Source organism: Papaver somniferum, chromosome 8, assembly GCF_003573695.1.
Source record: "Papaver somniferum cultivar HN1 chromosome 8, ASM357369v1, whole genome shotgun sequence".
Taxonomy (NCBI): domain Eukaryota; kingdom Viridiplantae; phylum Streptophyta; class Magnoliopsida; order Ranunculales; family Papaveraceae; genus Papaver; species Papaver somniferum.
Genome location: NC_039365.1, coordinates 107,765,852 through 107,780,509, shown reverse-complemented (window position 1 = coordinate 107,780,509; position 14,658 = coordinate 107,765,852). Strand labels below are relative to the sequence as shown.

At 39.5% G+C, this 14,658-nt stretch overlaps 1 protein-coding gene across 1 annotated transcript; it reads left to right on the top strand.

Moving 5' to 3' along the window:
* The first annotated feature begins 12,403 nt into the window (after positions 1 to 12,403).
* LOC113306251 (uclacyanin-2-like) lies at positions 12,404 to 13,340 on the top strand. Its single transcript, XM_026555209.1, has 2 exons — positions 12,404 to 12,658; positions 12,799 to 13,340. Exons 1-2 carry the CDS (start codon positions 12,505 to 12,507, stop codon positions 13,197 to 13,199), a joined length of 555 nt encoding a protein of 184 aa, XP_026410994.1. The 5' UTR covers positions 12,404 to 12,504; the 3' UTR covers positions 13,200 to 13,340.
* Positions 13,341 to 14,658: the final 1,318 nt, after the last annotated feature.

Below are 14,658 nucleotides of genomic sequence, written 5' to 3'. Positions count from 1 at the left end.
GATTTTTCAGCGATAGCTCCTAAGAAGGTAAAAGCATCATCAGCATTTTTACTAGTGAACTCACCAGCGCACATAGACTCAACCATGGCTTTGGTCGAATAGTCTAAACCATCATAAATAATCTGTACAAGTTTCATATTATCAAATCCATGGTGAGGACACTGAGATAGGAGATCATTGAATCGCTCTAAAAACCTATAAAGAGACTCTCCCTCTTGTTGCACACTAGCACTAATTTTCTGCCTAACAGCTGCAGTTTTATGCTTAGGGTAGAATTTCATATAGAAGGCAGCGATAAGTTCCTGCCATGTTTCTATGGATTCAGACGGTAGGTTGTTAAGCCAGGTCTTGGCTTTATCTCTCAAGGAAAAGGGAAACATTTAAGTTTCAAGACTTCATCAGTAAGGTCTTTATTCTAATTGTCCCACAGATTTCCTCAAAGTCCCTAATATGAAAATAAGGGTTCTCATCATCTTTTCCTAAGAATATAGGGATCATCTGAAGAATACTAGGTTTTATCTCGAAATTAGCCGTAGTGGCTGGCAATTTAATGCATGAAGCTCGGTTGGTCCTAGTTGGGAACATGTAATCTTTCAAAGTTGCCATCGTTGGCACAACTGGAGTACTAGGGGTACTTTTCCTCAGAGATAAATTCTCAAAACTGAAGTTTCCAAAAACAGGGCTCTCCAAAGAAGAGTCTTCGAGCTCCCTGCTTAAATCAGAAGAACTACTAGGTTTTTCGCTAATCAATCGACCTAGAGTATCTCTTTTCCAAGCCCTATTAACAAAATCGGGCATACACTAAAAAGAATTCAAAAGAATAAAAAAAATCCTAACAGGAAGGTTCTAGCAATCACACAGCAGGCTGACTCGACTTTACCACAGCAAACCTAAAGATTTCTAGCAAACAACAAGCATGATGGCTCCACTTAGATTGTTTCTAGACCAGCTTCTAATCCTTCGAAAGGGAATTCGTTACAATTTGAGCAAACCCCTCTGGAATCAATCCGAGTTAAAGCAAGTTGAATCGAGGCGAGGGAAGCTCAGTGGAGCTTTGATACCCAAAACCTCACCGATCCAATGCGGCGCAGTCACGCATTCAACTCGCAGAAACCGTCAAGAACTTCGAGGTGTGCTTAAAAGAGTAACCAATATTTTTCGAATGATTGTCCTGTTAAGCTCGATACCCTATAGGTCTCTTTCTAGTCCAAATTTTAGGCTTAGGTTCGCTTTAGGTTTCGTTTTCCTAAGGCGGGCAAGAAGGGAGCGGTGATGAAATCCGAACCCTTATCTTATAGGTCCAGTCCTTGCCCTTTACTAGGAATTTAAAAACAGTCCATATTCAAGTCCTCAACATATATTCACCTTAAGGAGTCCAGTAACCCGCTTGCAGGAGATTCGCGGGTGTTTAGAATTTTACCTCCCGTACCAGACGGGCGAAGAACCGCTGAAGTCGACTCGGGCCACGACTCCTATGCCGTGTGCGAACCCGAGGGGCCGAGACGATATCGTAATCGTCGTCCTTCCCTGCAAACAGTTTATATTTAAGGGTACCCTTCCGTAGGGTTTAAAAATAAAAAAAAAATGTCCCAAAATTAATGTCCAAAGTCCATAAAAAAAATACAAAAGAAAAGAAAGTCTAAAAAAAAATTACAAAAAAAAATGTCTCTTTTTTTTTCTCTCTTTTTATAAAATAAAAAATCTTCTTCTTTCGCTCCTTTAGCTTTGCTTTTCGCTCCCAAACTTTAAGTAAATCACCACAAGCTTTGGCAAATTGTCTTCGCTCCAACTTCAAAAATCTGCAAGGAAACAAAAAAAAACAAAAACGTAAAGAAGAACAAATAATAATAAAAAAATCTAAAAAAAATGCTAACAAAAATCCGCGTCGGCGGCGCCAAAAATTTGATGGTTTTCAAATAGTGATTGTAGTAGTGGTAAAAACTGGGTCTTTTCAGACTTGTGAAGAAAACAATTTTTATAGATTTAAATTAAACATGCAAATAAATAAAATAGTTCAAACTTTTGGAGAAAAATACCAAGACTAGGATTCCACCATTGATCCATTAATTGATAAACTCTAAATAAAAATCATGCAATTCTATCTTTAAAAATAATTCTAATATTTGCCTCAAATATATTCTTGAAGTAATAGTTGTAATCAACGAGTATAAAACATCAAAAGTATTTAAAACCCAGCATGCTTCATCAAATTAATTCACAACTATTCAATAAGAACTAATATTTCAATTCAATCCCATGCAAATAATCAAATAATAATAATATTGCAAATAAATAGTAAAATTAGAATTATACCAATTAATGTGGAACAATGGCTTCCTCCGTCGCCTTGGCTAATGGGGTTTAGCTCCTCATCCCAAAAACATGATCATAAGATGTATCCATGGCTTAATAATGTGTTTTTATTGATGAAAATGGTGTAAAAAGAAGTTTGCAACGCTGTATAAATGTTACAGCGTCACTGTTACAAAGTGGAAGGGTCTTAAAAACAACGATAGTAGCACTAACTGCTGTAAAACAACGACAGTTGCTATGACTATTGAAAAACGACGGTTCAGAAGCGTCTGTTCTTCGTCTTCTTCAACTGTGCAGCAGCAGAAAATATTTTCTCTGAAAGTTTTTCTCACGCCTCTCTTGGTCTTTCTTTTGCTCCCCAATCTCTCCTGATGGTTTCTAACCCTTCTTATGACTCGAACCAACACTTATATAGCTACCAAACCCCCAAAAATCTCGAGTGAATCCGACTTCTTCTTTTTCTCTCTTCTCTGCGCTGTTGAGAAAAAATCTCTCCCTGATCTCCCTGTACGCGTTTGTTAGCTATATATTTGCCACCAAACTCTTATCAAGACTACAACAGGACCAAATAAAAGTCTAACTAGCGTGAAACTCTCCCTGAATCCTTTACCCATTCTCTGTACATATCGGGAAGATACGTATCTCTGTACCAACTCTGTTTATCCAGCCCGAATTATCCATCCCATTTCGATTGATAAAAACGCATGTACCAACTCTGTTTAGTCCATTAACATCCAGCCCAATCGAATTTGGTGATCGAATCTGTCCCAAAGGGCCCCAAAATTCCAACCCTGTTTGCTGCTCGTGAAGCATTTCATTTCCCGCCAAAATTTTCTTTTGAATTTGAGAAGTTGACCTCCCCTTATCTGTGGCTGGTCTCCCTTTAGCAGATGCCTGGAAATGGGTCACCCCTTAGTAATTAGGTTACCCCTTATCCAAAATCAAGGGTCCGTATAGCAAGTGTCCTCTGGGGCATTTTTCGCACTTTTTTCGGGGTTCCTCCGGGGTATTTCTGGGATACTTCCGGTACACTTCTGAGGCGCTTCCGGTACGTTATCAACGGAGGTCCAAATGCCACATTTTTAGCCAAATTCGCCGCAAGAGATTATTTTCCAAAAACACCTACAAATACATAAAATAACCAAATAAGTACAATATCGAGTACTAACAATATATACAAATGAGCTATAATAGACACATAAATGCGTCTATCACGTAGTTCCACGAGATGCATTGATCGTATTGACAGGTTATATGGTAACGCCACTAACCGAGACATCAACACCGAGAGTGTTGTCAACGCTAGTTCCATCGGAATTGGTCGCCGATCCATACCTAAGATCCACCGTTTTGAATTTTGAGAAAATTGAAATGAATTTGAAATTTGATCTTGCAACCGAGAGAATAATCTCCTACTGTGGTCGCCAGTTGTTTATGGGTAAAAACTGATTCTACGGTTTTTTGTAATTTGGGGTGTGTTGATGAGAAACGAGTTCAAACCCTAAATAAATGCACTGCACGGGAATGATTTTAGGTTCGAGAGATCATCTGTAAGACTCTAGCCTAAACCAAGAAATGGTCGTTCCAGATTCAATTCGGTCACAAAGGGAAGGAGAAGGGTTGATCTTAGGAAGGGAAGCGAAGAAGGTATTGAGATTGTGAAGGTGTTGGTTGTTTATGACTTGTATCAGAATGTTGAACTAGCTTTCACAATTTATGCTATCAGTTCTGGGTGTTTTCTGGATACTGTGACAACAGTTGGTTTCTCTGTGTTTTAAAATAGGTTGAAGAACCTATTTATACAAGTCATTTGAGCGCAATCCCCATCTTGTAGGAAGTGGAGGAAGTTGAGTGATGGAGTAGTGGGGTCGTGTAGGTGATTGTCACACGATCACGCCTTTTCCCACTTCCCTCATCATCGTTAACCGTCCATGTTTCCTGACACGTTCTCGTAATGGGAGCGTTGCACGTCGCACGCTGTATACCGCCAGACCAATACCCTAGTAAGTATCCCCTATTTTGTGACATTTTTGATGTCTCGAATGAGTAGGTCGAGTCGTGGAACCCGCCGCAAGAAATAGCATACGGTGTTACCAGGTTAAATAACTAAGTTATTTATGGAATTTATATTCATGAAATATCGTGCATGCTCGATGCATGTTATGCATCGATTTTAAGAAAGCAGCTCAAAACAATCGATATGTGTGAAGCATTGTCGTTTTAAAGCTTGATTGAATGAGTCGCGGATTAAGCGTCTAAAAATGGCATCACGTCCAACTATCTTCGAGTGATCGTTTGGAGGCTGCATGGGCGGGCCACATTTGGTCGATCACTCCATGTGGTAGAGTGGCGGACGGTAATCATTGAGACGTTTCATTGATTGCTTAACTGTTAATCTAAGTTTTCCGACCAAGCTGGCAAAATTGGACGGAAGAGATGATTTATGGCACATATTTGCTGCTCTTGATGGGTTTTATGGTTTTTTAGAGGTGCGCAACATCCCCTCTTTGTCTTGATCGAATCCAAGCATGGGCGGTAATTTTGGAGGGACCGACTAGGCATGCATGGAGACGGCCCATCGGCGTGCAAGCCTACACCTCTATGTCCCATAAATATTCGATCTAGGCCACTCAATTTGACAGGCAAAGATGAGTGGTCGTGATCGATTTGCGATAGAAGTACATTGCCGCAAAGGTTTAAAAGTCGTGTGGCATGCCACTTTTGGCCGTGCGTTTCGAGGCGTCGGGTTCTAGTCTGCATAGGTCAGCCGATCACATGCAAAGGTGGGCCCACGGTGATCATGTTGACACCCATGGGACGTCTTGAGTATATACCTACACCCTCCGTTTAGGCTGGTGAAGATGGATGGTCATGATCGAACTATGATAGATATATATTGCCACAAACCCTAATCAGGTTTTTTGAATCATTAACACACAGGTGACTTTGGCCAAGAGGTTTGGCACGCCGTGATCTTCCTCTTGGGAGATCGATCACGTGGGGACCATGTTGGGCTGACGGTGAACGCACGTGCACCTTCCTGATGGTCATAAATGCGATCTAAGCTATCCAAACAGGTTGGCTAAGTTGGATGGTTGTGATAGATTTAAGACACTAGTGGACTTCTGCGACCCTTAGAAGCATCACGCCTGCCATGATTCGAGCAAACGTTTCATTGCTCCATGACCTTGCCGTGAGAAACCGATTGGATGAAGGAGAAGTGGGCCCGCCAGCGTGTGTGTTAGCGCTTCCCTGATCATTCATGAGATAATCTAATCTGTCCAACCAGGCTGGCGAAGTTGGGCGGTTGTGATGGTTTTAAGACTGCATTGAACAGTCTATGCTCGTTCGAGCTTCTTCCAAAACAGCGCAACCACCCCTCTTTAGGTTGGCGTTTGACGGCGCTAGGGAAGTATGTGTGGTGTTCGACCGGTTAGGGCATTAGTGGGCCCGCCAGTGGCCATCACGGTGATCGCCTATTCCTTCCAGGTTTTGGGTAGGCCAGTTAAATCGTGCGGCCAAGTTGTGTGGTCGTGATTGTTTCTGAGACTGACGTTAACAGTCTAGACGTTCTTTAAGAATAAATGTGTGTTCAATCACGCCAACTTTAATTAAAAGTGTGTGAACACACCGATCTCTTTGTCAGAGAGATGTAACTCGTATGAGTATTTTTTGTGCAGATCCCAATACTAACACTTCGGGAGATTCATGCTACTCTGCTGAGAGTGAGCATTGGTCGTCATGTCATGTCAGTATTGAGAGTTATACTGGGAATATAGCACGGAAAAATATCAGGCGAGTCATGCATTAGTTAATAATGTTGGCATAAAATAGAATTCACAGAATACTTGGGATTACTACTGTGCGCACCATTCTGAATGAATTTCATATATATTGAGTTGTTCAATACATGTGTAAATAAAGAGGTTTGAGCACTCATCACTTTCAAGTGGCCTTTATTCCTTCGATGGATCACGGCGCATTAAATATAGGGTTTTACGATTTTGACCCAGAACCTAAAAACCACCATCAACAGGTAGTCAAAGTTTAGATTGATCTAACCAGACAAAGGAGTTTATTAGATTAAACAGAAGAGCCTTTTTCAGCGACTCATAATATCTTATTACCAAGATTGAATAAAGTGGTTACAAAGCAGATTTATCCTTTACAGTTTGGAAAACAATCAAAAGTATTAGTGATTCACGTGCGTGACTCTAGAAGTCGAAGGCGCAGGGATACTGGGGAAACTAAGTAGCTAGGGGTAGTCTCAACTATACGAAGTTGGTATTATAGTTTCCTCAATACCGTCGAAGGCGCAGGGACACTGGGGAAACTAAGTAGCTAGGGGTAGTCTCAACTATACGAAGTTGGTATTATAGCTAGGGGTAGTCTCAACTATAACGTCTTAATTCTGAGAGTATTCAAAACTGGACTAGGTCCCACGGTTTTTCTGCATTTGTAGTTTCCTCAATAACAAATTTTGTTGAGTCATTTACTTTGTTTTCCGTATTATAATTGTTATTATAGTTAAGTAAATTACGCACGTACGTTAACTCCATAACACTTGATACTGATCCTATAGTGTTTCGGTTTAGTACCATACCTATTATCAAGTGAACACTTTGTTTTTGTATCGTCTCGATCTTGAATCCATAGTCAGTCACACAAGTGATGTTCATGTTGTATTGTCTCGATTTCGTATCCATAGATGATCACACAAAGTGTGTACCGAAGTTGTATTGTCTCGATTCTTTCTATAGACGATCACACTTGGTAAAGGACTTATAGGTTAATAAATAAAATATTGTGGTGTATTTGGGTACCCTTGTCTTTTCAGAATGAATATCAAATTGCTTTAGTTCTTTGGCATACTTTCCAAACGGAAAAATCATTATACACGGTTATGGGACCAGTTCCTAGTGTATATTCTTCTATTGTATTTTCAAATACCTAAAGTGTTTTCTTGATTCTCAAGTTATCTTATCTTGAATTATAAGCATGCACCCCCTGGTCCTTGAAAACCTAACAATATATATGTTCTTTCAACTGGGAAATCCAATCCTTGACACTTCGTGTCCTAGTTGATTCTAGAGTCGTCATCTATATACCGAAGTTTCCTCTGAGAAACATAATTAGGCTTACAACTAAAATACTTCGCTTTGGGGATTCGTGAAGCCAGGTCCAACTATCTTTACCTTGTGTTTGAGAGTAAAAACTGGCTCTGCTGTTTTTGGTAAATTTGGGTGTGTTGATGAGAAACGAATTCAAACCCTAAACAATGCACTGCACGGGAGTACTTTTAGATTCGAGAGATCAATCTGTAAGACTCTGGCCTAAACCAAGAAATGGTCGTTCCAGATTCAATTCGGCCACAAAGTTAAGGAGAAGGGGTTGATCTTAAGGAGGAAGCGAAGAGGGTGTTTGAGATCAGAATGTTGAATTATGAAGGTGTGGATGTTTATGACTTGTATCAGAATGTGGAACTGGCTTGCAGAATGTAAGCTATCAGTTCTTGGTGTTTTCTGGATACTTGTGTTGATAACACTTGTGTTCTTCCCCTGTCGAAATAGATTGAAAACCTATTTATACAAGTCATTGAGTGCACCCTGATCTCATAGGAAGCGGAGGAAGTTAAGTAATGGAGAAGTGGAGTTGTGCGGAAGGTAATGATCATCATGTTTCCGTTATGAGGGAAGACTGATCACACGTTCACCCACTACTCTTATTACTGTTAACCATCCGTCTTTCCTGACACTTTCTTGTAATGGGCGCATTGCACGCCACACGCTGTAAACCGCCAGACCAATACCCTAGTGAGCATCCCCCAGTTTATGACATGTTTGATGTCTCGAGTAAGTGGGTCGAGTCGTGGGACTCGTTGCTGAAAGCAGCACGTAGTGCTTTTAGGTCAAATAATAAATTATTTGTAAAACCGATATTTATAAAGCATTGCTTATAATCGATGTATGTGAAGAATCGCGTTCGAATAAGCAGCTGAAATAATCGATGCACTAGAAGCATCGTTGTTTTTGAGCTCGATCGAATCAGTCGCGCATCAAGCTTCTTAAAAGCAGCATGGCCGGACCTCTTTGGGTGTTCGTTTGAAGACCCTATGGGTGAGCTATCACTTGGTCGATCGCTCCCTGTGCGGAAGAGATGGCCGGTGATCACAATGTTACTTTGTTAGATTTCTGAAAACAAATCTACATTATCCAACTAGGATGGTGAAGTTGGATGGATGAGATGATTTGCCGCAGTTGTACATTGTCGTTGTCGTATTTAGGGTTTGGAAGCCGTGCGGCCATCCCTTTTTTAGCTAGTCGAATCAAAGCACTGGCGCTGATTCGAACAATTCGATCGGCCATGTGCAAAGATGATCCGCTGGTGTACACGCTGACATCTCTTGGGCCATCTGAAATTAGATCTAAGCCACTCGATTCGGCTGGCGAAGATGGGTGGTCGTGATTGATTTGTGATAGTTGTATACTGCCGCAAGCACAAATTAGGGTTTTAAAGCGGTCGCGTCCGCCCTAATTCAGTCGAATAGTTTGATGCGTCATTGACTTACTATGGGCAAGTCGATCGACTGGGAAGAAGGTTGGGATGCCAATGAACTTATTGGCGCTTCTTTGATCGTTCGAGATGCGATCTAGGCCGTCCGACTAGGCTGGCAAAGTTGGTTGGTCACGATTGATTTAAGACCGACTTAGGCAGCCTAATTCGATTAAGACTCTTTTCGTTCACGCGGCTGGCCTGTCTTCGTGCTAACATTTTTGGTGGTTGTTAGCATATCGTAAGTAGTTCGACCGGCCAGGGATTGAGGTGAGTTGTTGGGGAGCATATCTACACTTCATTGGTCGTTCGAAATAACATCCGAGTCATCCAACTAGTCTGGTTAAGTTTGATGGATGTGATGAGTTTGAGACCGATATGGTCGATCTTAGCTCGTTGAGCTTCTTTTCAACAACGCAATCACCCTAACTTTTGGCTAACACTAGGGGTGTTGCTGGTGAAATAAAGTATCCCGATCGGTTGGGATGATAGTGGGCCCTATGGTGAACATTATGGAGCTTGTCCGACCATGTTAGAAGGCGGCTATGTTTTATACATCGACTGGCCAAAATGTACGGTCGTGATCATTTTGAGACTGTCATGGACAGTCTATATATTTTCCTTAAGGAAGTTAAACGCGTTCAATCGCGTTATCTTTTAATTTAAAAAGTGTGTAAACACGCTGGTCTCTTTGTCAGAGAGTGATGCAGCCTGTGTGAGTACTTCCATGCAGATCTCAATACTGACACTTTGGGAGATTCATGCTACTCTGCTGAGAGTGAACATTTAATCGTCATGTCATGTCAATATTGAGAGTTCAGCTGGGAACATAGCCTAGGAAAATACTAGGCAAGTCATGCATTAGTGAATAATGCTGGTGAAAGGTAAAATTCACAGAATATTTTGGGATTGCTGTTGCACGCACCATTATGGATAAATTTCATATATACAGATATATTGAATTGTTCAATACATATGTGAGCGAAGAGGCTTAAACACTCATTGCTTTTAAATGGATTATGTTCCTTTGCAGGATGATAACGCATTAAATACAGGGTTTACGATTTTAGCCCTTGAACTAAAAACCACCATCAACACCTTGATAGTTCGTGTATCCTGATCTTGCTTTTCTATTACCGAGGTTTTCATAATCTCTTTCAAGCAAGATAGATAATAATTACAAAGTTCTATTTGTCTCAGACTTTGTGATTCCTCAAGATAGATATCTGAAAACTTATCTTAATTGATCTTTTGAATATTGTTCTTTAGAGGTGGTTAAGAATCTAGGCTGCTCTTCGGGAGTCGTAATTTGTATTTGTGAGGTTTGCTAGCATTGTCTATTGCAGACGGATTTCCTCACCTTGATCTTTGATCTGAACGGAAATCAAAAGTCTTCATTTATGTTGAAGCAACTCTTAAGCTGTAATGGACGCCAGTTAAGTGAATCAATTGCGTAGAGTCTCGCGAGGTTAAAGAGACGTAAGGAGCGTGAATGTAAATGAATCGCTTAGAGGGTGGATTCATATCAATTACATTCCCGTCCGAAGTCTGATAGTAGGCTAGTGTCTGTAGAGGCTTTATACAGTTTGATGTTCAAATCAGGACGAGGTCCCGGGGTTTTTCTGCTATTGTGGTTTCCTTGTTAACAAAACTTCTAGTGACTTGTGTTTTTCCTTTTCCGCATTATATATATTGTTTTTCTTTATAATTGTATTTACACAGGTTTGTACGTATTCAATCTAAGTAGATACGTCCGCCTGATTGCAATCAAACTACTCTACTTAACAATCAGGTTCACGGACTCTAAGTCTATATACATACTGATTGAGTAGATGATAAGATATAAACTCTATATACATATTATCAAGGATCATTCAGTTGGTCTACTTGCAATTTTATTATGTTTTGTCCATACAGGTTTCCAAACGAAAACGTTGGGTGTGTACTTGTTACCCTTGCGTTTTCATATGCAAATGTGAAGGCCCTAAAAAAAAAGATGACATGGCTAAGTGTGGGTAAAGGAAAAGTTCAGAGTAGACTTTCTCTATGACCTTGGGTTTTAAGTCCACATCATCGTTTGTTTTTAAATTTAAACAAAGTTTGTTAAATAAGACCTTGGAGATTTGAGATGAACTTTAGTATCTTTAAAAAATTTGTCTCCGGCGACGGAATCTTCATCTTTAATTTATCTGGCGACGGAATCTACATCGGAATCCTCATCAATGATATATATGACGACGGAATGTTCATCACAAGTTTTAAGAGATCTGGGAAAATCACTCCAAATATGGGTGCATTTCTGCATGAAGAAGAAAAACAAACAAAATGGTTGGAATTTATTTCCTAGAAAAACCAGCATTCTACTGATTTGATCGGTTCTTATTCATGCTTGTATTTGTCATGTTCCGTTAATCTTTCTCTTTCTCTTGTCGGATTTTTCGGTGTTGTGCTTGTATGTCATGTTCATGTTTCTTTATATTTCTAATTTTCGATTTTAAATACATTGTAACCTTGAATTTTCATTAATAAAAAAGTTCTGTTATTTCAAAAAATATATGTACGTCGTTAATTTTTTTCGTCTTTTAGTAATGAACCACTAAATGAAGGTATTAGACCTATGTAGAATGATCTTGACCCAAACATAGGAGATGTTGTTAGCTAAACCTAGCCTTAACAGGCTGGCATTTAGATTGCTGGGATTCTCTTTTAGATTAGTATTGGACGACAGATTGATGCCATAACCTCACTATATAATCTTCACCACTTACCCGAACCTTAGCCTAACCCCAATACTGCAAAAAGGTTACAGCCTGGATGATGGCCAGTTAATTTCTAACACTAATTCTAGTAGTTTACAAGGCTTGGCAGCCAACCAAAACTTCACGCTCTAACGATCCTTGATTTTACAGTTGGATGGATAAGATTGACTAATCCACATCGTCCAATCCCATGTATTTACTAGTGAGCCAGTGTAAACAGAGCAAATGGCAGAGGCTTATCGGATAATGATTATTGTTGAACCAAAAATGGTCAGCACTATTTTGTTTGTCTTTTCTCACTCGCCTCACCCAACCAACCTAACCAACATGATATAACAGGTCATTGAGTTCTCAATCTTTTCTACCAACTAGCCTGGGTCCTTAACAAGTCAAACTTCAATCGTCTAGATTATTGATGTAGTAATTTGCCATTCGAGACTGTATTTCAGCGGCCATTAATCAAAATTATTTCAGCATCTCTAAAATGGGTGCAAAGAATCATATGTAAAAGTTTCGCCAATGGAAACGGTATTGGCTTGAACGAGTCAACATCATCGTGAGCCTAACTCGTTTTCATGGGAAATGGCATGTGACTGAGTCAAAAAGCATAAGCCTTCCGTAGTAGGTGTAGAAAGATGTTATTAAAAAACAATAATAGAGGTGTGTTTAGTTGAAGGGGGCTGCTTCTTTATTATTGTTCCCGTCTATCGTTATCGTAAAATTTTTCAATTAAAATAAAACAACTACTTTAAAATCCTTCTGAGTTATCTATAAGTAACAAGCACTGAACCTTCTAGTGCCATTGTCTTTCTTTCTCATTCTCACTTCTTCGTAGCAATTGTTACTAGTTTTAGTTTCTTGATCAATTCTCGTTAACAAAATGGCAACTCCTAGCGCTGCTACCACAGCCCTGATGGTTCTTCTATTGGTGGTTCCAGCTGCTTTTGCTGCCGATTATCCAATCACTTGGAGCCAAGGCACCAGTTATGACGATTGGGGTTCAGACAAAACTTTAGTTGCCGGTGACACCATTAGTAAGTATTCATGATGCCCTTTACTAGCCCTCGTTCTTTATCCAATTCTGAGCAATTCGAATTGTTCTTTAGACTCAGAGTGAGACTCTATATGCATAGTTTTGTTAACTAAATTCTCATTGTTGGATAATCTTGACCAGCTTTTACGTATGGGCCAACGCATTCAGTAAACGTCGTAGACAAGGGTGCCTATGATAACTGTGGGTCAGATTCCAAGAAGTCCTACAACGATGGAAGTAGCAAAGTTCCTTTAGTAGCTGGAACCATGTATTTCATATGCCCACAAGGAAATCATTGTGCTACTGGAATGAAATTATCGGTCAAAGTTAGCGCAGCAGGCACGCCAACAACTCCTGCCACTCCTGCCACTCCTGCTACTCCTGCCACTCCTGCTACTCCTGCCACTCCCACTCCCGGTACTCCTGCCACAAAACCCACCGCGCCAAGCGGAACTAATGCAGCAACTAGCAGTTACAACATGAATGTCATTGTGATCGGAGGTTCACTTTTGTTGGCTCCTTTGTTCGCATTTTTGGGCTAGGAAAGAGGCAGTGCTTATGAATTACAGTCATGTTTGTTTTGTGAATCCTTTTTATCTATGTCATTTATGCTCATTTGTAATTGGATTTAGTAGCTATGTATTTTGTGGAGAATTTGATAATTGAACGATCTTTCGGGTACATCCATCCATCTTCGATGAACAAAACAACCGGCTGGCTGCCGGAACTAATTAAAACTTAAACTAAAAGAAACCAAGTTGATAAGATGCGTCAGAAATGTGCAAAAAGAAGTGGAGAAGGGCCAAAAATATAGGAGTATTAAGCAACCATGAAACCTCATTGTTTTAACTTTTAACGAGCAAAAGCAATATTCATTGATCGGAAACTGTAATGCGAAAGAAGCACCGAGCAATACAATAAAGATTAGAGACCCCAGAAGGCCAAAATACCAACTCCATGTGCGATCCAACAGATAAGATTTGTGTTAAACTAGTTAAATTGTTGATTGATCAACTAATCCATTGATAGTAATGGAGTATAAATAAATGATACTAATTTAAATTACAAAATACGGAGCCTTTCTCCTAACTTGATTAAATTATGTTAGTGCTAGTCCTTTCTGTAGCTTGTAGGTACACTGAGGAGAGAAACAATAATAGAAGAAGAAAAAGATACGAGATCACTGGAATCTGAAGATATTCCCCAAAAAAAAAAACAATTGAGACAATAATGAATAGGTGAACTGAAATGACACTGCCTAGCCAGTGCTAGCTAAACACCCGTGAGGCTTAAAGTGATAAACTAATAGCTGATACATAATGCGTTGTAATCTAATTCTTACAAATATTGGTAGCCTGATCATTTCCTGCATATAAATATCAAAAGTCAAGCACTCACCATCTAGCTTTCCAGCCTTTCGTAGTTCCGCTACAAAGTTTGATCATTCTTGTCTTGGACCACATAACACCGGGGCGGTAGAAAATTCTTAGATAGCCTTAATCTGCGGGCCAACGGCAGCTAGGTTGTGCTTCCAATAATTCATACTTCAAAGTTTTTTGTTTTTTGTTTTTTTTTCCACAAAATTGGTTAAAAAGATCTGAGTGAAAAAAACATGTAAAATTTGATATTGTTTAAATTGACGAGAATGTAAAAATAGTCAAGATGTCAATAGTTTCATCCTACCCATTTTCAAATACTTTTTCTTATTTTTTATTTACATCAGGATGCATCCAGTTTCATCCTCGCTCTATTTTAAGTTTAAGTCAGGATGAATCCAATTTCATTCTTGCTATTTTTTTTTGTGTCCATTTCACCCATACTAATTTTTACTCGTCCATTAAAATCATGTTTTAAAAATATTTGGACAAACGATCCATTTTTCATTTTTTGTTTTTTTGAGCAAAGGAAAGAAAAATTATTAAACAAAAAAAAAAAAGACTACATCAGACGCTAATAAAACACAACATGACATATGAGTCTTACATTTGATCCTTGCTAAGG